A 25,175-nucleotide genomic window follows, 5' to 3' on the forward strand; every position below is an offset into this window, starting at 1 on the left:
AAGTTCCATTCAACATATATACAGGAGAAATTCATAGAGAGTTTGCTCTTCATGTTAATGTAGGGTTCAGGTTTAATGCTTACAAAGTCTAATTTAACTCCGTACTGCAGTGTGACACCACTCTCAAGAACTCCGCTGCATGCTGTAATTGCCATTTTAAACAAAGCCCTTAGATAATTATGTAAGTTGATTTGTTGATGTTTTCTAAAACAAGAATTCTATTTTTAAGGTAGCTAAAACCAAAATGCCTCCCCTACTATTTCCACTTCATTAGCACTCCTGACTCTTCCTCTTTTGAAGTGTATCCTTGAAAACTGTCTTATTTTACATGCTTCTCTTTCATATGTTCTTCTATGTCAGCATCCACTGTGACACCAACTAGAGGTGACGGGCTACATATAATGGAAAGCTCTGCTGTGTACAAGCTTTTAAACAATAGGGTAAGTTGCTAAATGGCTCCCTCAGCAGAGCAGTTACTTCCTCCCTTTTTCCCTCCTTATAGAGCAACTAATTATCATGATCTAGCAAAATATTTCTGCCATATTACTAATAGCAATCAAACCTTGGGCTAAATAATAGCTTTGTGAGTGATAAGTTTCATATAACTCTCTCATCAGCCACTGTTTTGCAAAACAATAGTCCTTTTTAGAAACTTGAGGTGAACGTTTGATGTCGATACAAAAGCATAGTTCTACATCCTGAGAAGAATCTCAGTAAGAAAATTAACTTTTCAAAGTTATAGATTACTGTTTCTATACAGGTTTGCTGTATAAAGCTTAGTTTTAAGATTCACTAGAATAATCGAAGTCTCATTAATGGAAAAACAAAAGTGTGGAAAAGTAGCAAAGAGAATATCAAATATCAAAAGAAGAAATCTCTTACTACTTCTTTCAGGCCTTTGTACAATTCTAGTCTTCTTGGTTTGGATTCCACTTTCATGAAGTGCCTTGAACCAGTCTCTCAGTCTGTTTGCAACCTCCCTGAATTCCAGGTCACTGCATACTGAAATAAAATATACAAAGTTCTTTAGTTATGTATTTTTTTTTTACTGTATGATAAATGCAATCTTTCAAATTATGCTAAAAATTGAAAAGTGAAACAAATAGAAAATGCAACATGTGGTCTATGGTTTCCTTTTCTCTAGTAATTTCCATGTTCAGTATTTAATTAGACATTCAAAATATGACTTTTTTTAGTATAAATAATTTTATAAAAATAAATTTCCAATATATCTTGCATTTATCCAGTTCTATTCATCCAGATGATACCCAAGTACTTTACAAACTACTATATATCCACACAGATCTACACAAAGGAATCACTCTATTCACCTGGAAATATATCTGTTTCTGGGGAAGAGAGTGCAGCTATTTAACAGCATTCACTTTAGGGCAGGAAGTGAGGAAGAACATAAAATCTAACAAACTGTAGGTGAGAATTGAGGGAGGTAGGATAGCATAACATGGAAATAAACCACTTACACTCCTGAGAAAAGTGTCAAGGGATCCTAATGACCACAAGTGAGTAAGACCTTGGCTTTAGCATGATATCCCAAAGAAGATACCTTCAATAGCCCAGCATTCTCTAAAATACCAAGCTAGAGCTGTTTCATTTATACTGATTCAACAGGAAGAAATAGCTACCTACTAAATAAACAGTCACCAGGATCATTTCCCTGGAGGTCTTCATCCAACCACAAACTAAGCCCAAACTTACTTACCTTTTGAGAGCTGATAAACTCCAGACCAAAGCAGAAATCATTTGTTAAAACAAATTGTTTTATTTGCATTTTGTATATTACGTTGCAATCCAAGAAACTTGGTGGTAAAGTCTAATGCACATTTTATTTACATGAATGACAGTCTGGACGTTTTGTTTTTGATTTTAAAATAAAACTGAAGCATGTCAGTATGTCAGCGAAGACGACGATTTCTACAGGGACAAGTATCTGTATATTTGTTTATTCATCTTTGCTCATAACATAGCTGTGAGACTTTAGTTTTTCTCATGAATGACTTTCGTATTGGATTTGTGCACATATTTGCATATATTGTAAACAAACTGGAGCTTCTTATAAAAACATGTTTTGTTCCTCTTTTGTGTAACTTACACAAAATCAGAATTCCTCATCTCAATATGCAACACGAAACAATTCTGGTATTGGCCTATGAGTGGGTAAGGTAAGCTCAAAATGAGCCAGACCTTTCTAGTAGGGTGAAAATGGACTCCTGAGCCAAGATTACACGTACATAAAATAATCACATAGGATATTTTAAATTAAGATCTGCTTTGGCCAAACCTACTGCTGGTGACAGTTCAATACAAGTATTATACATCTATGTGGCAGACAACACAGATCCTTAATTTATGCTGTACTACTTGGGAAATATTGAAATGAGCTTCCTTTCTCCCACTGGCTGTATGGCAGGTGGGTGTTGTTTGAAAAAGAAATTGGATGGAATGAATTTGAAACAAAGTGTTTTCATGATGGGTGATGGTGCTTGTCACTAGTTCTTGGGGAGGCAACTGCTGATGTATCAAGGCTCTGGCTCTGTTAAAGTCTGTTGGGTTTTAGATAATGTGGTCTTCCCCCATTCCTTTGGATAGCCCTGATGTTGCAATTTTTTACTAGTCTAGTACTTCCTTTCACATTTTTCAAAACAAAATCTTATGTTAACACTAGTGATAAATCTTGGCATCAATAGCAAGGAACCCATAGTAATTCCATGATGCTGTCAGTCTCCACAGATCCCATGGGTACCCTTTATTCCAGAAAAGCAGCCTGGGTGACCATCTGTGTCTGATCAACTCCTACCCCAAAGATGTAGCATCTATATCTTATTTAGTATAGGTGTGAAAAGAAGGCAACATCTCCTTGATGTCCTTGGCTCCCAGCTCTGAAATGGAACTAAAACTGAGTACCCTGGGGTTGGGGAACACTGCTGACTGGAAGTGTGCAGAAGTGAGAGGAGGATAAATCTTTTGCATCTATAAATGTATAGATGGCTGTGAGCTCATCAGACTGATCCTGTACCACCCTAGCCTCATCTTTTACCCGTGTTATAATAGTTAATGCTAACAAATTTTGGAAGGGGAATTAAACTTTATGCTTCAAGGATTTAACCAATTTCTCATTGTTAGAGATCAGGATAAAACAATGTGGAGGGCAGATTATCCCACATTTGCCTACTGGCCAGTTCCTTACACCTTTCTCTGAAGCATGTGGTACTGCCCATTTTGGGGGACAACATGACAATTCCTGTTTCTATGTCTCAAATTCAACACACACACACACGCACATTTTGAGGAGCATTACGGGAGGGGTGATGGTGGGAGGAGGAGAAATACATCCTGATATGATCTTAAATTAGGGCCATTCTTATAATATAAATTAGTACACTTTTCCAAACTTTATTGTTCCATAGTGAAACTTTCACTGATGATTTGGACCCAGAATAGAAAAAGAGAATGAAAAAATGATCATTTTTGTTACTAATTTTAATTAGTTGGATTATTGTAAAATGGGAATAGATAGTCATCTTCAAAAATCAAGGCGATGCAAAACAACCTGATTACAAACTGTCATTTGCCTATTTTATGCCCCAAAGCTATAGTACTGGAATCAGCTCTCAAGCACTGCAGGTAATTACATTTACTACATTATTAATTTAAATGCACTGTGTATATTTGGTTCATGACATTTCTAATATGTCAAGTAAAAGCAGATGTCTTTTATATGTGAAATTTACAAGAAAGATACAGCGGAACTTCACTAATCTGCACACTTAATTTACATGGAAAAAATTGTGGTGTCCTCATTTCTCAGCAGAGAGAGCTGTAACAAGATCTCATATTTCAGTACTAAAACATCAGCATTTTAAATAAATACTGTAATCCATAGTTCAACTATTAGCATATAAACATGCAATTTAAATAATAGAACTGGACAGAAAATCAAAATCTTTCCCATGAGAAATTTCAAGCAAAATATTTTGATTTTCCAGAGGATATTTCAAAATTATTCAAAATGAACATTTTTGTTTCATATCGACTTAAAGTGTCATTTCATTTTGTTTTTTGGAAATAAAAAGTTTTTTCCTGTTGTCATTTTCCAAGGTTCCCTCCTCCCCTATTTTCTCTCACTTTTTAAACTTTCCCATTGGGAAAGTTCAATTTCAATTTGCTCACTATTTCCCAAAAATATTTTGCAAGATTTTCCTATTCCTGACAACAAAACAGTAGGAGAAAGCCAATTCACAAACAGTATGTGGTATTAAAGAGGTGTGGCACATAGGTGTGATAGTAAAACACTTATCTGAACATTCAGTTCTTTTGAGCAGTTCAGCATTATACAATTTCTAGAAAAGTGTATAAAATCCATATAAATTTTGATTACTGAAAAAAATGCCAATAATATATTTTGAGACAAACAATCCACCATTCACAAATTAAAACAGGAATAAGGAATTTAGTGGAACTTGACATCTTGCATGCTGGAAAATTGACAGAGTAGCAAACAATTGTGTGGAAGTACATATTGAGGAACAGAATAGGTGAAGGAAAATAGTTGATTATAGCTATAGAATACATATGTATGATTTCCCATGCTTTAGAAGAACAGACTTGCTTGTAGGGGAAAACAGAGTATACCTTGTTTTAGGAACATATAGGTTTTTTTTTTCCTATTTAAGGGTAATAAACATTTTTCTGTCTACATCCTTACACAATACCGTGAGATCTGAATATCTCTTTACAGATGGACATAGGCCAATTTAAATTTCATATCACAAAGGAAGCTGAAATTCCTTAGAGATACATGTTACAAATGACTGAACAAAAATTAGAGATCCTTTGAGAGATCAAATGGTCACTCAGTCACTAATCTAATCACAAGGGCTAGGACCCACCAGAAACTAAGTCAGTGTAGGAGCTGATTTGGCTGACTATAGTTTGCATTCTGACTTACTACTTATGCTTAAAGTTTCTGACAAAAGATGGCAAAGCTGAGCAGTTACCCTGAAGGACCTGCCTCGATAATGAATTGGGTGCAGTTGTAGTAACTATTTACCTATTCTGTGCTGCTATTTTATGTAGATGAAGTTAGTTTCACTTTTTTAAAACGATTTTTGCCAAAATATTTTTTAATATATATTCCTTGGGTTAGATCACAGCTGGTGTAAATCGGCATAGGTCAATAGAGTTACACCAATTTACACCAGCTGAGGCTTTAACTATGTGTGGGTACAATTCCTTGAACAAGAAACAATATCACAAACAAACTGCAAAGATACTCTTTTGAGTAATGGCAAATATTGAAGTCAGGTAAACCAAAGCGCTCCTCAACCAAGTAGTTAGTAAAGAAAGTGGGATAAAATCCTATAAAAATAGTTAGAGAGGTTAATTTACTCAATCAGGGTCTAACAGTCACTGCATGGATGGAGGGGTCCCAGAGCCCATGTTTCAGCCTGAGCCCAGATGTCTACACTGCAGATTTATAGCCACACAACCTGACCATGCAAACCCGAGTGAGCTGACATGGTCCAGATGTGGGTGTATAGTTGCAGTGTAGACATACCCTGAGTCTATTTTAGCATACAGAAATCTATGTAAATTTAAAGGGATCTGATTTTAGCCTTGTGAATCTAAATAAATAAATATAAAAGTCAAAGGAATCAAACTAACTATGAAGTGAACCTAATCTGAAGCAACAAACTATTTTCTAGTCTCCTCAGTGTGTAAGTTAAATAAACTTAGACTCCTTGTAGTCTTTTAGACTAACCTCTGAATCTGGCCTACAAATCCTAGGTTTTTATTTATCTTGAGGACTAATCTGAGTGCCTTTGAAGCTCCAAGAGTAGGTTATTCACAAGTGAAAGAGCTCTTCATTCTACATGGGATTTGTTGCGTGACCAGTTCTTTTATATGGTATTGTATGGAAGCTTGTCAAATCCATTTTAAAATTATTTGCAAACTATGTTTTTGGAGTAAACTTAAAAAAAAAAACAGAAATCAAATGAAATGTCATGCTTTCATAGCACAAAAGCATAGATGAGGTACAGTAGCACAGTCGAAAAAATTCAGTATTACTGATTTAACAGACATAATAATGGCTAAAGCTAATGACATCCACACTGATATTTTGTAATAAAAATGATTTATAACTCCCCAAACATGTTGATAAATATACTGACACATTGCCTAATTTCACTTTACAGTGCTTCATATAAGAACTTCTGTATCCTCTATTCAATGCTATTTTGTAATTCATTGCAGGAAAAGATATCCCTGCATATCACAGAATAATACCATAGACTGCTTTTTCTCACTTATTTCTCTAGTAAAGGAAGACTACAACTGATGCAAAGGGTAGAGTGCACAGTCTTACTACCTTTTTGACTACGCATTTTGACACGGACTTCAAATCATTGACCACATACTATTTCTTAAATAATACAATATAACAGTACCAAGCAATTTTCCTCACAACCTTATACAGACTTCATCTTCTGCTGTACTGCAGTACCTGTGTATGCCAGAAAAACACATGTTCATTAATGTAATTTATATGCAAGTGAACAGTGAATGGGGGCAGAGTTCCTGGAGTGCTCTGCTTCATTAACCACACCAATTGCACGATGCACTGTATAGACGTTGTAGAAAAAATTATATAATTTTGTCTTATAAATATTATGTGATCCTAAGAAAAAATTGTGCTAAAATTTTAACATAGGCATTGTCTTATTTCTGAATGCTTAATGTGCAACTATAACATTTTATTTATCTTGGCCTTTTGAACATGGAATTTCTGTTTTCTTAAAAAAAAATTCCATAGTGCTGTTCTATAAAAGTGTCTAACAGAACTAGTCAAATAATAGAGGTTTTTTCCTGTAGAGAATTTCAACTTTTTGGCAAAAATTAAAAAAAACAAAACGCAACCAAATGTTTTGATTCAGAAATGTCACTGCAGCCTCATGGGAGTTATATTTCAGATCCCTCATATTCCCATTCTCCTCAATAGGCTTGGTTCCCTGCTTGGACTGCATCAACGCGTGAACCACCAAAAGTCTCGTGTCTTGATGAAGGGACGCAGTGCTGTGGCAGTGGTGACTGTGCATATGGGATATATAGTCTGACTTAGTAGCTTGGCCCATAGAGAAGAATGAAGACATGAGGAAACAAAACCACTATTCTCATGATGCACCATGGCCACGTTTCTGAATCAAAATATTTGTTTTTGGCCAAAATATTTTGGGTGCTCTGATATTTGATGAAAAAAAAATTTTCTACGCAAAGCAGATTTTTTTTTTAATGAAAAAATCTGTTTAGCTGAAAATCCATTTTTCTGTGACAAGAAAGTTTTAATGGAAAAATTTTGACCAGCCCTTGTGTGCTCTTAGGATATGATCCAAAAAGCACTGAAATTCAGGGAAAGAATCCCATTGACTACAATGAGTTTAGGTTAGGCTCTAAGCACTTAAGGTAGAGACAGACACACACTCTCTCTCTGAAGGCTTTCTTAACTTAGGATATTAGTAAAAAGTGTTACAAAACTGCATACAAACTACTGTACATGTGCAAAATGTGACTGTCAAACCCTAATACCTTGGTCATATCAAAACCAATTTTTCTGTTTCTCCGCCATATTTCAACCTTCTATTCCCTTCTATTTAGGGATGTAAAAAAAAGTTACAAAACTATTTTTAATGGGATAAATATTTTTTCATTTTCCCTCCCCATTCAAACACCAATGAACAAATTTTGCTTAAACTTTCCAAAAAATACCCACATTTAGTCAGAGCTTAAGTCTATAAAATTTTAACCCAAAAAGTGAGTTTGAGAAAGTCATAAGTGACCAAAATGAAAACAACTAGGTAATCGTAAATATAGATGTTACCATCACTCCCAGTAAAACTATTTCTAGCAAAATTAGACTGCAGAAGAAAACCCTAACTAAAACCTCAAAGTTACAAAAATACCTCCGGACCCATTGGAAGTTTCTAAATATTTTGAATTTGTTTCCTTGGTGTTGGTTTTTCTATGCCTTTCTCCAGTACATCTGTCACAGCTCTTCCCGCATGCCACAAGCACCCATTGCCTCACACAGCACAAATGTTTGCTAAGCAATGTATAAAGCTATATATCAGGGGTCGGCAACCTTTCAGAAGTGGTGTGCCAAGTCTTCATTTATTCACTCTAATCTAAGGTTTCGTGTGCCAGTAATACACTTTAACATTTTTAGAAGGTCTCTTTCTATAAATCTATAATATATAACTAAACTATTGTTGTATGTAAAGTAAATAAGGTTTTTAAAATGTTTAAGAAGCTTCATTTAAAATTAATTTAAAATGCAGATCTTATCAGTTTAGTGTGATCCTTGCCCTTGCTTTTCCTTGCTGAGTTTTCCAATGTCTGGCATGTATTTGGATACTTTAAGCTGCACACAGGCTTCTGAGTGATCAGTTGTTAACTGGCTCCGAGGGGGACAGAGGACAGATTTCATGTGTGAAAATACCTGTTCACACAGGTATGTGGATCCAAATGCTGAAAGCACTGCAAACACAATTTTCTTCGAACAGTTAAATTTCACTGGCAGGGACATCCAGCAGGTCAAAATAGAGGCCCCATGATCTCTCTCGGTAGCTTCAAGTGCACTCCGCAGATCTCCAAACTTTGATGCTCACAATTCTGAGCTTTTTAACAGAATGAGCTGCATTTCAAAATCTTCAACACCCATCCACTGAAATACAGACAAATCCAAGTAGCTTTTCTTGAACTTTTCAGGTTTAATTAGAAAAGAAGGCATTGGGACAAATCACTGGAAATCTTGAAATCTAACAGAAAATTCTGATTCCAGTTCTTGCATGTACATTCTAATCTCAACGTCAAACGCAGTGCGCTGTTCCATGTGGCGTGATAGTGATGTAAGCAGCAAATCAGGACTTAAAAATATCCCAGTACAGTGGCGCTGGAACAATTTTTAAGGTGGGGGTGCTGAGCCAGTGGGCCACAGCTGGGGGTGGCTGCAGAGCCATGCGCCGGTGGCCAGGACCCCAGGCCAGCAGTGGGCTGAGTGGGGCCTGTGGCCAGTACCCCAGGCCGGCAGCAGAGCCCCTGGGACCGGTGGCTGGGGCCCAGGGCCGGCAGCGGGCTGATTGGGGCCAGCGGATGGAACCCCAGGCCAGCAGCGGAGGCCCCGGGACTGGTGCCAGGATCCGGCCAGTGTGAGTGCCACTGAAAATCAGCTAGTGTGCTGCCTTCGGCACGCGTGCCATAGGTTGCCTACCCCTGCTGTATATTGTAGCTGGGCCAGTTTAATGTTTTTGAGGTTTGTGCTGTAGGTATATGCTTGATCAAGGGTATGTTATACACTGAGTAATCTTACTAACATGTCTCTGCATTCTGGAATATGTTTAGGTGGTACTTCTCTTACAAATGATCTTTTTCTGAAGAGATATGCTACTGAAATGATATCATTGGTCTGCATTGATTTAAAATAGGTCTAGATGAGGTAATTCAGATCTATTCAGACTATTATTTCACCTGATAGAGTGGCAGATGAATCTTTAATGGCAAAAGACAGACAGTAAAGGTTCTGGAAGGTTAGACAGTAATCAAAAATGCATATTATATCAGATAAATCCATTCAGGAACCTGCCAAGAAGTGCTTCTGCTCTTGTCTAATACCAAATGCAAGGCATTTCTGCTATTACAATCAATTCTAGTAGCCATTAAGAGAATTAGTGTGGGGTGAAATAAAGTCATCAGCTCAAAGGTTACTTTCTTCTGCTATCATTTGACGTAATAAAAACTGACTGGTTTTACAAAACCAACATATATAGCTATGGAACATATGAAGGAATTTGAAAACTCATAAGTACATGTTCTAGAAATATCTTTATAATAAATATTATATAAATGTTAAGAGAAACCAAATGTTCAATTTGTTTTCATATTCAGAAAATGGTAGAATTTGTGTTGGCATTTGAATATAATTTACTGATTGGAAGCAGAATATCTGAATATGCTAATCAGTGTATATTCCTCCGCTGCTTTTTCAAATCTGGAGCTAATGCTAATTGAGAGAGGAGTAAAAATAGGGATACTGAAAATTATAAAGAGAAATAGAACATATATTTCTGAAACAGTGTGATGGACTAAGTTTCCTTGCACATTTAAAACAAACAGCCTCTTCTTTCTGGAATAATATGCAGGAAATTATTTATATTAATATAGGCTACATGAACAAAATATAAATTTACTACACTAAAGTATATGAACATTGAAAATATAATAGTTTTATATAGTAATTTTTATGAATGAGGTCTTCCAACTTCAAAAAATCCAAGGGAAATGAATACCATAAAGTAGCCTAACTGGGTACGAAAATAAGGATTCAATGTTTATACTCTGTACTAGCTTACAAAGCTGAATCTGTTCAAGTGAAAGGACAACCTCCCAGGAGGCAGAGGTTGGATCTCTGCTGTTTTCAAAAATTAATACTGGATGCTTAACTTCCATCAGGACATCCAAAGAGAAGAGCACAAGAGGCTTCAGTTTAGTCTCTACTTCGAAGGCCAGAACCTTTGACAGTTGTGAGGAACACCAGAAGGGACAAACCTCAAAAAGTTATTAAAGTCCATTTTAATTAGATATGTAAAATGACTATTTCCCTATATACAGAACAGAAGACAGTAGAAGAGTGGTAATATAAATAATAATATATAGTAAGCACTGTGCCCTTAAATCGGGAAGTACCCCTCCATAGAGCATTATCCTAAAATCCAGTACTGTGGTGCAAGAAATATATGGGGTCATCCCTGTACATCAGATCCATGTGACTCACTCTCTCACTATATGACAAACTATTCTCCTTAAAGGGTAGACAGTCGGTCATATGGCCTGTGCTGTTGCTCCTGCTTTTATACACAGTACCTCTGATGGCCAACATTTGGAATGTAATATAGTGCAGCACCCCTGCAGTATCAGTATTATTTAAGGGTGTGATCCTGAAAAGACATGGACATGTGTTTAATCTCAAGCAGATGAATGAACCCACTGAAATTAAGCATGTACATAAGTATTACCACTGGTAAATTTGGTAAACATTTAATTCACTGTACATACACAAACTGAGGAAAAATATTTCCATCAATAACAATCAAAATTTACAGGCAAAGTAAGAAAAATGCTGTTTAAGAATTTATGAGAGTTAAAATCCAGTGATTCAGACTTCGGAATTAGATTTGTTACAAATAGACTAGTGAATGACGGGTAAAGTAGTATGATTTTTTCATTTAAGGATATTTATTCCGTACATTTTGGCATGTGATGTTGACATTTGTATTTTAACCATTGATAAAGCTTTAACATTTGGATCTCAATGTCTACTGTCATTAAATAATTGCCTGACCCTCCCATTATTTCCCACAAATGTGAAAATTTAAATGGATAAAAATGGAGGGGGGGAAGCTTAAAATCCACAATTTTACACAACAGTGAAAACATAAATTGATAAAAAAATTTAAAAATTGCTTAAAAATAAACATCAATGTTATCCATAAAAAATATTTTAAAAATCAAAATCAAATTCTGACAAGCCTAAGTATATAGGATTCGAGCTTGAAACCTACTTCACATTTATTTTTGATTAGAAGTTAAAGTAATATTTAAGTGTGTTGTAACAGACATTTCCCCTTAAATTAAACAATGGATAAATTACTTCTACATTACAGAGAATCATTTCTATTTTTGTATTATGTCTGTTGTAAATTAGGAGAACAGTATTTTCACACAGTGAACGTGTAAGAAAATGACAATAAATTTGGCAGAAGTACAAAAAACTTACACTTGAAAATGAAAAATATGGCAATTGTTTTAGTCATTTTGTTCATAGCCATATTTGTTTAATTAGAGTAAAAAGGCTGCAAATTGGAAAAGTTCACACTTATAATATTACTACTGTATTTTTATAATCCCACTAAACATATTGGCCATCTGTTACCTTTAAAGCCTATGGTTTCTGGAGGATACGTTAAAATTAACAGATAAAAGCATTTTGATTTCCTCACTATTTAACTAAACATAATGGATTTTCTACTCCAGTTATTCTCTTATGAGATAATTAATATAAATACTGCAGATATCATATCAGGGAACTACAGCTGCTTGTTTTTACTGCCTCAAATTAATGTTCCATACAGACTTCTGCTCTTGATTAACGTATCATAAAATTTAAAATGATTTAAATTAAATTACATATTCATTAAAATATATCTGATCTTATTGTGTCCACACAATTGTTAAGGCCACTCAGAGTCAAAAAGCAGGACTAAGGCTCAGTACAACTCTCACTAAACTATATTAACTAAACTATACTCACTAAACTATAATGCACAGTAGAGTTTCATAACATGCAGAATTTATATGCCAAGATATTCTAAGCAACTAAAATGTGAAAATGTGCTAAAACCTTGTAATGCCTGTTTGTTTTTTTAAATAATACAATGCTCATTTCCTAATTTATTATCTGAAAGATGAAATACTGTAGGGTATATGCTGTCTTTTATTGCTGAAACTTTTATTCTCCTCTCTCTTATCATTCCCTATACCCAACCAAAGGCAGCTTCAGGTATGCTGCGGTACATATTAACAAGTTCAGGGAAACCATCTTTTCCCACAGCAAACCTACTTTTCTTCCCTAACGTTTATTTTTTAACAATATTAACATGTAAGTGCTAGTGACCTTTCTAGGAATATGGGTCCACATTAGGCCTAAACAGACAATGGATTTAAATTGAGTTTGGATTTTTAGCATGAGTGATAAGCCCAAAGTATGTAAAAGGATAAGATCATGAGAAAAATAAGTTAGTTGTAGTGACCCTTAAAATACCAGTTATAAGATTTGAGTGACCCTAAAATTCCCTCATCTAGCTTTAGCGAAGGTCTGATAACTGACAATGACATCACCTGTTTGTCAGTGTATAAAAAAAATACAGGTTCTCTAGGTTCTAGATTCTTTGTCAGTGCTTTTCCTTACCCCTCTGGAAAATGCCATGATGGCAAGGTGCCTCCAGGGCCTGATCTTGTTGTGAATATTTTGTCCAGTGCTTAAAACTAAATTGCTGTTAGGTGTAGAATATAGGATGACAGGGTCACGCCAGATAGCTATAGGAGAGTGATAGAAGGTAGATACATTAGCCCTAGATTAAGCAAGTCCCTTTTCCCCCGAGTAAGAAAATGGGCTGTTCCAGAACAATCAGGAAGTTGCTGGAACCAATTATGGTAGGCAAGCTAATTAGGACACCTGGAACCAATTAAGAAGCTGCTAGAATCAATTAAGACTGGCAGGCTAATAAGGGCACCTGGTTTAAAAAGGACCTCACTTTAGCTAGTGAGGTGCCTGGGAGGAGCTGGGAGCAAGAGGCACACAAAAATCTGAGAGTGAGAAGGCATACAGCTGGAGGACTGAGGAGTACAAGTGTCATCAGGAGGAAGGTCCTGCAGTGAGGAGTTGACCTGGACTGTGGGTCCCACCAGAGGGGAAGGTCCCTGGCCTGTCCCGCAAACCACTAGGTGGGTCAGCAGAGACTGCAGGGATTTTTCTCCTCCTTTTACCCATGCTGGCCAGTGATGAGGTTAGCTGAGTGAACGGCAGGTTTGAGCCACTGGCAAAAGTGGCCAAACTGAGGGCTTCCGTAAATCTCTGAGGTAAGCAAATCCACCAAGAAGTGCAGGACCCATCAAGGCAGAGGAGGAACTTTGCCACAAGGAGTACATGCTTTTGTTGTACACTGGGTGTAATTATTATCAACTGGCCTTTCAATTAATAAAGGAATGCTTCTGTGGAAACTGAGTCGTGATAAACCTTAAACTTACTAGGAAAACAATTGCCAACAAACTTTCACTAAGACTGATGGTAATTCCACTGTATTGTTTACAAAATTAAAAATTAAAATTAAAAAAGAAAACACAGTTACCTACCTTTTCATAACTGTTGTTCTTCGAGATGTTATGCTCATGTCCATTCCATTTTAGGTGTGCACGCGCCCATGCACATAGTTGATTTCTGCCTTAGCAGTATCCATAGGGACGGCTGTGGCGCCCCCTGGAGGGGTGCTCCGATTGTACGGGGAGACTTTGGCAAACCAGTAAAGTGCCTGAAAACAGTATGGCTTATTGCTAAAAGCAGCCAAGTCAGCAGGCTGTAAATTGGCCATTCTCCACTCTCAGTTTGACCAAGGCAGGAGGGGAGGGGGGAGTTTTGGGTGCCACAGAAACGGCAGTTTGACCTCGTGTCCTTCCTGATAAGAATTGTGTTGAAGTGGCTGATACATTCATTTTCGAAGAGCAGGACGTGCCCCAGGAATGTCTATTGGGGCCTCAAGGCTGCAAACTCTGGAAAAACCCACACCTGGTTAATCGATAATCAGAAGGAACCTCTTGCTTGACTATTGAAACTGCTTACTTAACAAGTTTTCTTTAAGGGACATGTCATTCTATTACTAATGTATAAATAAGGGGGAAAAGTTTGAGGTAGTTGGACTCTTTTTGGACTCTCCCTCTGGATACATCTTGCAGTCCCCACCGGCAGACGGAAGATTTGGCCACCGGAAGCCTGCCGCTGTGCCACTTGAGAGCCACACTCAGCTTTGGTAATTATCAAGGGTTGGGGGTGTTTTACTAACCTTTTGCGGACGTGTGTTAGTGCTTGAGACTAAGTAAAGTTTAGCTTTAAGAGAAAGCACTCTTATGTTGTCCTGTTTGTGCTAGCCATCTATCGGTCGGACGGTCGTGTCTCCCCTGATTTATTTCCTGACACCACCTGGCACAGAGTAAAAGTTACCAAGAGCTTTGGGTTGACAGAACCCCAGGTAACACCATGCGGCGGTATATCAGGCGCCACCGGTCCTGCGCCCTCTCAGTTTCTTCTTGCCGGCAACTCCGACAGAGGGGTAAGAGGGTGGGAAATGGAATGGACCTGAGCAACACATCTCGAAGAACAACAGTTAGCAAAAAGTAGGTAACCGTTTTTTCTTCTTTGAGTGTTTGCTCATGTTGATTCCATTTTAGGTGACTCACAAGCAGTATCCATGGAGGTGGGCTCGGAGTTCACAGCTTATCAGCTTGCAGTACTGACCTACTGAAGTCAGCATCATACTGGGCCTGCTGGGTCAGTGCATAGTGGGACGTAAAAGTGTGGAGAGATGACCAGGTGGCTGCTCTACAGATGTCCTGGATAGGCACATGGGCCAGAAAGGCTGCCCAAGAGACCTGCGCCCTGGTAGAGTAGGCAGTGACAATCACCGGGGTGGCACCTTCACTTGGTTGTAGTTGAAGAAAATGCTCGCAGTGATCCAAGACAAAATTCTTTGAGTGGATACAGGGCAACCTTTCATTCTGTTGGCCACAGAGATGAATAATTGCATCGACGTACAAAATGACTTGGTCCTGTCAATGTAGACATCCAGGGCACATAGCCTCCATTCCTCCTCCGACTTATGCAGCTTTGAAAAGACCGGTAGGTAAATGTCCTGACTTGGATGAAACTGAGGAACCTTGGGAAGAAAAGCCGGGTGCGGCCTTAGTTGGACCTTATTTTTGTATAAGACTGTATGGTGGCTCCAAGGTGAGTGCCTGAATCTCTGATACCTGGAGGGCCGACGTCACCGTGATCAGGAATGTGAGCTTCCAAGAAAGGAGAAGGAGGGAGCAGGAAGCCAGCGGCTTGAAGGGAGGACCTGCGAGCTGCGACATCACCAGATTCAAGTCCCACGGGGTGACGGGGTCCCTTATGTGCAGGAAAAGGCTTTCCAGGTCTTTTAAGGAATCTGGCCGTGATCTCCTGAGCAAAAATCGACCTGCCCTTGAACAGTAGGTGGAATGCTGAGATGGCCAATAGATGGACCTTGATTGGTGAAAGGGACAAGCCCTGGAGCTTGAGATGAAGGAGGTAGTCCAGAAGAAGCTGCTGCGAAGCCTGCTCAGGACCAACACCTTTGTCCGCAATCCAACAGGTGAACCATTTCCAGTTGGCTAGATAAGTTACTCTGGTGGAAGACTTCTACTCTTGCATGCTTAGCCACACAGCAGTCAAGCCGTCAGATGTAATGCTGCTAGGTTGGAGTGCCAAAGACTGCCGTCGTTCTGGGACAACAGGTCAGCATGGAGCAGTAGCTGGAACAGGGTCGCCACCGACAGGTCCAGCAGAGTGCTGAACCAGTGTTGGCGTGGCCATGCCGGTGCTATGAGGATGACCCTCGCCCTGTTCTGTTTGATTTTCATGAGGACGCTGTGTAGCAACAGCACCGGAGGAAAGGTGAACATTAGAGCCCCCGACCACAGGAGCAGAAGGCATCTGACAGGGATCTTCTGTCCATGCCCTCAATCGAGCAGAAGATGTGGTATTTCCTCTTCTGCCAGGATGCAAACAGTTTCACCTGGGGAGCTCCTCACCTGTGGAAGATGGAACTGGCCACCTCCGAATGAAAGGACCATTCATGGCGAGACGAGAACATAGTGCTGAGGTGATCTGTCAAAGCGTTCTTGGTCCCTGGAAGGTGAGCAGCTACAAAATGGATGTTGTGCTGCAGACAGAAGTCCCAGAGCCAGAGGGCTTCCTGGCAGAGAGCAGATGACCTGGCTCCACCCTGTCTGTTGATATAGAAGACCGTAGCCATGTTGTCCATCAGGACCTGGACTATCATGCCGAATACGTAAGGTAGAAAGGCTTGTCAGCTCCCTGACATTGATATGCATGGAGCGATTGCGATTGGACCAACGACCTTGAGTGTTGAGAGTGTCTAGGTGGTTCCCCAGCCCAGGTCTAAGGCATCGGTGAACAGGGTCACCGACCAGATCGGGGCTGTGAAGGGAACTCCTTCCAACACTGACTTGGGATCCTGCCACCAGAGCAGGGACGACAGAATGCTATCCGGGATCCTGACTACCCCGTCCATGCTGTTCCAGTTGGGGACATAGATTGACACCAGCCATACCTGAAGAGGTCTGAGGCGGAGCTGTGCGTGCCCAACCACATATATACATGTTGCCATGTGGCCCATGTGCGCACTGGTGAATGCGTGAGCCCACAGGCCTGTGATGAGGTCCACCATGGCCTGGAACTGAGTCTCAGGGAGGAAGGCCCTGGCCCGAGTGGAGTTGAAGACTGCTCTGATGAATTCTGTGCTTTGTACTGGTGTCAAGGCTGACTTTTTCTCATTTATTATCAACCCGAGGTCGGAATAGGAGGAACATAGCAGGTCAAGATGTCACCGTACCTGATCCAGAGACCGCCCCCTTATCAACCAGTTGTCAAGGTATGGGTATATTTGGACTCCCTGATGTCTCAGGTAAGTGGCCAGTGGGGCTTTGCACTTTGTGAATACCCTTGGGCTGATGAGAAATCAAAGGGCATCGTCATGACCTGGAAATGGCACAGGCCCAATATTAAGCGGAGGAAACGCTGGTGCCCCGAGAAGATGGAAATATGGATGTATGCATCCTTTAAATAGAGGGCGGTGTACCAGTCTCCCCGATCCAGGGCGGGGACAATGCAGGCCAGGGAGACCATGCAAAACTTCAACTTCTTGAGAGACTTGTTGAGGTGACGCAGGTCCAGGATGGATCTGAGACCCACTTTTGGCTTCAGAATTACAATTAGTGGGAGTAGAATCCTTTGCCTTCCATGTTCTGAGGAACCTTTTCCACTGCCCCCAGGTGCAGGAGGTTTTCGACACCCTGAACGAGGAGAGAAGGGTCCCTGAAGAGGGACGGGGAAGACGGGTGGGAGGGATGGTCAGATATAAACTGCAGGGTTTAGCCCGAAGAAACTCTATCTAATACCCAGTGGCCCGAGGTGACATAGGACCAGACCAACTGGAAGCTGGCGGAAGTGGCTGAGGAAAGGGAGCGTTGGATCCAGTACATTGGCTGAGAGAGGGTGTTCAGCATCTAGGTGATCTAGGGCCAGACAATAGTCGGTACCGGTGGTACTGGGAGTGGCACCGCAAGTTCAGAGTCCCTCGCCTAGTAGGTGGGGATCTCAACGGAGATCTAGGTCTTCTGGCTAGTGAGCTAGGCTGCAGTGCCAGGTTCTGAGGTCGCAGTGACAAGGACTTGCACCTGCAATCCAGTGACCTGGGGTGTTTCGCCAGTCTATGCTGCAGCACCCCGGTGGCTTTCCCCTTTGGTGCTGGGAGTGGAGCAGTATCGGTCACCTGGCATGGCACCTTGGCACCAGTCAGCCTTGCTTCTTAGCCTCTGGTACCACTTCAGACACTGAAGGCCCCATCACTAGCTGGGAACCCCTACCACAGCCCTGGTGGGGCTGGTGGGTCCAACTTCTGTGGTACCCCCATGAAGCCCTGTATCGAGCGCATGGCCTGACGCAGATCCTTTGCACGAGGCCGCTCTCTCTTTCAGTGCTGAGGGGCTTCTTTTCTTCAGCTTCTTCTTTGGCACAGGAGAAATGGAAAAGGGCCGGACTTGGCCCGGCACCAGCAGTGCACTGCGCACCGAGGTCGAAGTGCTGGGTGTGGGTGCCACAGTGGAAGGTTCCGATGCCGGATGAACAGCAGCCTCCACCAAGTGATGCCCTCAAGCAGATATCCCGCTCTTTCTGGGTTCATGGGAAAAAGTTCTTAAAGATGAGACACCTGTCTTTGTGATGGCCTTCTTCTAGATACTTAAGACAGCTATCATGAGGATCGCTGATCGGCATCAGCCTGCTGCAGGACACACACAGCTTGAAGCTGGAGGAGCGGGGCATGCCCTGCTTGGGGTTAAGTCCCAACTGGGACTCTATCGACTAACACTAGCAACTAGTGCTGGGGTTGTTTGATCAGACTGTCTGGGAAATGGACATCCTCTGGATCCTGGCTGGAGGATGCGAGTGTGCTCTTGCACCAAGGCCCCATCCCTTTCTTCTCCCCCTGCCCAGGATGCATGTTGGATCATGCATGGGCAGCGACTGGGGAAAGTTGAGGGGAGCTCCACTTCCCCTGGCTGCCCTTTGGCCAATTTGAGGGAGAAAGAGCTAGCTGGCTCCCGGAGACCCCTCTCTCTGTGTGTTTAAGCACTCCTAGGCATACAGCAGTCTTTCTTGGTGCTGAAATCTTCCCCATGTTTCCTCTCCTAGAGGTGGGGTAGTTGTCAGAGCTGGGTTTCCAGGCTTACTGTGGATCTAACGCTATAGCTTGATGGAGTCTGGAAGGAATTTTCTCCTCTGGGCTACATTGATAATGTGCTGGTGGATTTTTTCTTTTTTTGTCTGGATTTTTTTTTTGCCTTCTGCAGAGCATTCTGGAGGCCTGGTAGGTGTGGATATATAAAAGATAAGGGATAATACTCTTTAAAACAAAAGGGAATGTTCAGTGCCAGTAAGAGGACTCAAGGGCTAGCTCCTCGTGTAATGCTGAGCAAGGACTCAGGGGGGACTGGCAGACCCTGTTAATCTGTTGGGAGAGAGAAAGTCTTAAATCATTGTAGACTGTCCATACCCTCATAAGGGAAGGTAGAAGGATTCAGCATTTGTGCTGAATTATGAATTGACTGTTGGGAGTTTGGTTAAGTGAGTCAACTCTCATCCCATCATTGTACGGCATAAAATCATTTATACTTTCACTGGATCCAATTTTGCTTGTTAATTATTGGAGGGAATCAGGAATAATAATAAAGTTGTGATCTGACACTTTCAATCAATTCACATGTCTATGTCTTCATCCTCCTGCACATTCTTATAAAAAAATAAAAACAGGGACAGACTCATCAATAACATCTTCGATAATTCCTTAAAATAGTTTAATGAGGAGCTAGCATATTCACACCACTCACTAGAGCAATCAAGACTAGACAAAGCCTCAAAGGAGTTCGAGCCGTGAGAAATGTCATGGGGGTGAAATGGGATAATGAGATTAAACACTTTTCATATCATAGTTGTCCGAATGTCTTTGACAAATACACGTGAAATACAATGTTATCATAATGCAATTACTCCTCAATAGTCCTAGACCACAAGTGAACTGTTAAGGAATGCCTGATGAACTATATTGAATCTTTGCGAGGGGTACATGAATATTCATCTAAATTCATAAACACGTGAATTCATGTTACCTGATTATTCTTGTGTTTACTACAGTACGTATTCCAAATACAAAAACTGAAAGACAACGGTGACTCTACAGAGGCACTCTCAATTTAGACGATGCACGAAGAAGAAACTTCCCTCAAAACAACAGAAGAAGGGTAACAAGGGGAAAAAAGCAATAAAATTGCTCCACAAGTATTTAAAGTAGAGCGTTCTGCTGAACTAACTGAAAACAATCTACAATCTGAATATAGGAGACACAAAACTACAGCCTAGTGTGGTTCACAGCACTAATAAATGGAAAAGGTATTGCTTGCTGAAATCTGAATTCAATGGGGAATAATATTAAGATTAAAATTCTTCACACTGTAGTCAGAAACGTAAGGTTTTCCAAGGTGATGACTGTGTGTGTGTGGGGGGGTCATGGAAAATATTTTTTCAAATAAAATCTTCATCTTTCACTGAGAATAATGTTTGTAGATTTGGGGAATAACTGCTAGAATCCGTAGTACTGTGGGAGCCATTAAGAATATCAATATTCTCTACTGCAAGTGCCTGCAATATCCACAATATCACTTCTATATTTAGTATACGAGAAACTATTGTACCAGGCTCTGCCAAGCAGCAAATGTGCATACAGTATGAAGTATGAACAATAAACATTGAATAAATAATAAATAGAGAACTTGTGCCCACTGTATTTTTGGAAGTCTGGGGTAGGATAGCAACACATCTTGGCTTTTATACTGTGCCCATTGGTGTGGTACTGGAGTGTCTTCTTATTACATGCCAAGAATGTGGTCAAAATACCACTATTTTGTAACTGAGTTAGGTAAAAGGATGGCATTGTATCCATAATTAAATGAAAAAAAAAGGTTATTTATTGGGGGCTGAGTGTTCTTAAATACTGTTTTATCCTGTGCAACTCAAATCTGGGTGCCAAATTTAACATTTGAAACTTAGAATTCTGCTGTAGTTCTTCTTGCTAACTAAAAAGTTAGTCTGAGAGGTGATAGACACATGTTTTTGGATTTTGATTATGCCAAATACTTCTCTGGATGAAAAATATCCTACTAAAAGCATGAAAATTAGCTGACTTTTCAGAATACGAGGAAATTCTTAAGAACTTTTGCTTCCCTGAGTTTTGATTTGCACTTTTAGTTTTGAAATTTTGTAATTTGCAGTATTAAAATTACCAATTTTATTTGTAAAGGACTTCTAAACTTTGCATGAGAATAAAATCCAACACGTTCTCCAGGAAACAGGCCTTTTTGTCCAATAAATGTGGTAACTGCATGTGCACTGACCTAATTTGCATGCATGAATACTCATTCATGCTGGTAAGATACAAGTTTTATGTGTGGAAATGGTTGAAAGTCCAATTATTAGGCACATTTAGGCACACTTTTCATGGAGAAAAATGTCATGAATGATAATCTTTAAAATAAATGACATAACACCATGTGTATTACTGATGGCAAGCTTGTGGAGACCTTACTAATGTGAGTGCACTATTGAAGTGAAACAAGCCTAATCAAATGAGAAGGTGTCAGAGCTCCGCAACCTGGCCCTGAACAAGTAGCCACAATATTTCTCTTTGATAGACTCAGAGCAGCACGAGCTGGCTGCAGCGCATACGTGGCTAACCAAGGCACTGCTACCTTAAATTTCCGACTAGAAGCTCTCAAATACCTAGTGGAGCACCACGGGGCATTCCTTGAAGAAGAATATTTAGATTTTTCCATTCAAAACTTTGCCACGTGAAAGTCAACAATCTTGAATGTTGAAGAGGAGTTGCCAATGTTCAAATGTGTATTTCTTCATAAAAAAATAACCTCGAGGCATATATTGGTGGGTTTACCTTTAATGAAGTACTTCACTTTTACAGCCTCATTAAGTGCCAGTGAAAATGGCATCCTCTTTCCCATCAAAAACTTCAGAGATTTTTTCCCCAAAAGCATTTGCTAAAAATGTGTCCTTTTTTTCACCTCAAAAATGACAAAATTAGAGGGTTTTTTTTTACCTGTTCTACTTTGTTAGGAATTGAAGAATGCGTCCAAATAACTTGAGGTGCAATTGACTAGATTCTAATCACAAGGGTGCTGCATTTTCCTGTCACAGCTTAGGCACCATCCCAATACAGCTATACCAATCCAACCCAGCTGCAAGAATTGATTGTTGGAAAGCTTCATTCTTTTATTCCTCCTATGTGGACAGCTTTAAAGGAAATCCTCATGTATGTTAAACTAGGCGAAGAAGTCATCTAGTGTTTCATCCAATTGTATTGAGAAATGATGGCTCTTCTGAATCTTCCCAGTAGGTCAGGGAGACCAAAGAAAACATTAGGCATTTGGCTTCAGCAAAACAGCAAATAATAAAAATGCTTTATTTCTTGGGATCCTGGGAAAACACCAAATTCTACAGAAACAAAATCAGAGTTCACAGGACTGTGGCGAAGCTGAAGCAGATAGGCATTGCTGCATTGGTTTATGCTCAGTTCACATTTTCAAGGATGTCTCTAAAACTTTGATGGCTAGAAACTGTTTTTATTTTTAATGAAAGGGTAAGACTGGAAGGGAAAGCTATTGGAGATCCCTAGAAGGTCATGACCCACGTCTTGGGAATCCCTATCAAGAAACTGCTCTGTAGCCAGTCCAGTGGTCTAATGATAGAATTCTGCATTGCTATGTTGGAGATCCAGGTTTGATTTCTGAACTTTTCATGATACCCTGGCACCACTGAAGTTAATGGAAAAACTTCCAGTGACTTGAAAGGAATCAGAATGCATCCCTGGATTCTTGCTGTCTATACTACCATGCTGTGTCACTGTAGAGGTGGAAGGGAGTGCTATAAATTGCTTAACAGATGGATGATTAAGGAGTTGTGTTGACATGCTCCAAAAGGAGCTCCAACTCAGTCTTCCACCATTAGAAAAACAGTTTACTTCTACTTTTAAGTTTCTATATGAGCATGCATATTTTGTATATTCAACAAGATATTTTAAATATCTATCCCTTGCAGCCTTGTGTAACTTTTTGATCTTTTAATAAAAATAAGACTACTAATTTAGTGGGAAGAGAGATTACTGTACTTGATTATAAAACTGGATGCAGTCATTTACCAGGGGCTTGTCTACACTACAGAGCCTTTGATAGGACAGCACAGCCCATAATGGAAATCCAGCAAAAACAGAGAAGTAGTTTTTCCTGCCAGCATAGCTACAGCACTTCCCTGAACCTGAGGTTCTCCTGAGACCTCTTCCATTCAGTTCTTCCACTTTGTATATTTTTCAGAATGGCTGTAAAGGCTTTTTGGGGAAAAAACATAGTGCTGGTAGTTGTCACCACTTGACCTCCCATTTGCATAATTTGTTTGATTACTAAAGATTTTATCAGGCATCACTGCACCACGTTATACTGCCATAACTGGGTTTCATTATGAAACCAAGCATTCTTTTTGTAAAAACACTTTAAAGTCCTCTTTCACACTTTATTACTTCCATTACCACTCCGAGCTCTGCAGTATTAATTTGTGCAAAAGCTCCTTTTAACTGCACATATCTTTTTTTAAATTACTCATTTCAGTTTTTCATTGTTTAATAAGACCTTACTAACTACTAAATTCTGGGACCATAAACTTCTTAAATTTTATTTCCCAGAATAACACATTTCTTAGCTGACTTTTTTTTGTGATGGTCTCTGAGCTTATCTTTTATGTTTTTCACATTTATTTTTTTAAACTTACTCCATGTTGCCTGAAAACCTGTACTCACCAAATATAGTCCTTGAAGGATGGCTGCTTTTTACTTTGGGTTTATGCAAATAGGTAATAGACGTTTTCTTTGTGACCTTTTAGGAATCTTTTCATTTTAGATTGTTTCCCCCTTTACAATTTTGATTTGCATTTTATGCTTTTAGCATTCATCTCTTAAGTTGGCACATACTGTCTGTAAAATTTTAGCCACCAGAACTAATCCTTGTAAAACTGCTGCTTTGATTTGAGCTTTAATTTTTTTAAGCCTGAGGATTAACATTCCCCACTTCCCGCCTAGATACTATTTTTTTTCATGGCTGACAATAGGTCCTATTTTTTTTGAAAATTTCACTGGCATTTAACAGACCTTTGCTGTGCTCTACCAATAATTTATGTATATTTATGGCATTACTGGACCTCTGCCAAATATTTATTTTTTAAAATTTAATACCACTCTCTGGAGTTCCTTTTTCACCCAGTCCCAATATCCCTCTAATACCTAACACATCTCTGGGGAGTCCATAGGGTCTGCCCTTAGATTTAACCCATTTCTCCAGTGGGTACTAACTTCCTTGTATTTAAACACTTAAACCCTTCCAGTACCATTTCCCTTAATGGTAGGTTGTGACCTTCACATTAAGTTGTCTATATATTACCTCCTCCAGACAAGTGTATCAGAGTCATAGAACCACTACGATGGGGTTCCTTGAAGACCTCTTCCACACAGTTCCCCAAGAACTCAGTTTGACTCCAGTCTCGTTACTCAGATTCCTTCATTCGGCATACAGCGCAGTTATGCTGAGTTGATCAGGCTCAAGCATAGAGCATTCCACACATCCAAAGTTATACCACAAACCTCTTTCTTTTGATATATTTACAGATTACATTGCATTTACTATACATTACATCACAAGTTTTGCTCTGTCCACGCACTGTCATTGTATGACTTATTCTTTGCCTCATGTTTACATTCCCGACTTATCTTATCCATTGTTATCTTGTCTGTTGTAAATGGTTCCGAGTGTTTACCCTTATTTTAGTTAGTACAGACATTGTTTCCAGCCTGCCGATCCATATACCTCCCTAATCCTGTCTCCTGAGAAATGAGGCCTCACCCATGTCTAATTACTCATGTCAAGCCATGCCTACATGAACGATGTTAGCTAAGCGGACAAAAGCACTCCTCTGACAGTATATTTGTGTCTATACTGGGGGGTATTGCCAACTAAGGGTGTGATTTTTTCAAACTCCTATCCAACTCAGCTTTGCTGGCAAAACTTTGTTGTGTAGACTAAGCCTAAAAAAACACATTTATTCAGGACATTTCCTATGTAAAGTC

At 39.7% G+C, this 25,175-nt stretch overlaps 1 protein-coding gene across 11 annotated transcripts in view; it reads right to left on the reverse strand.

The window, feature by feature from the left end:
- The window catches only part of SPOCK3 (SPARC (osteonectin), cwcv and kazal like domains proteoglycan 3), a 387,711-nt gene that overhangs the window by 34,824 nt on the left and 327,712 nt on the right, over positions 1-25,175 (reverse strand). For all 11 annotated transcript variants that reach the window (XM_043545943.1, XM_043545939.1, XM_043545944.1 and 8 more), the window contains one exon: positions 883-1,002. In XM_043545943.1, coding sequence (XP_043401878.1) covers positions 883-1,002 — 120 coding nt within the window. The remainder of the gene's footprint in view (positions 1-882; positions 1,003-25,175) is intronic.

Source organism: Chelonia mydas, chromosome 4, assembly GCF_015237465.2.
Source record: "Chelonia mydas isolate rCheMyd1 chromosome 4, rCheMyd1.pri.v2, whole genome shotgun sequence".
Taxonomy (NCBI): Eukaryota; Metazoa; Chordata; order Testudines; family Cheloniidae; genus Chelonia; species Chelonia mydas.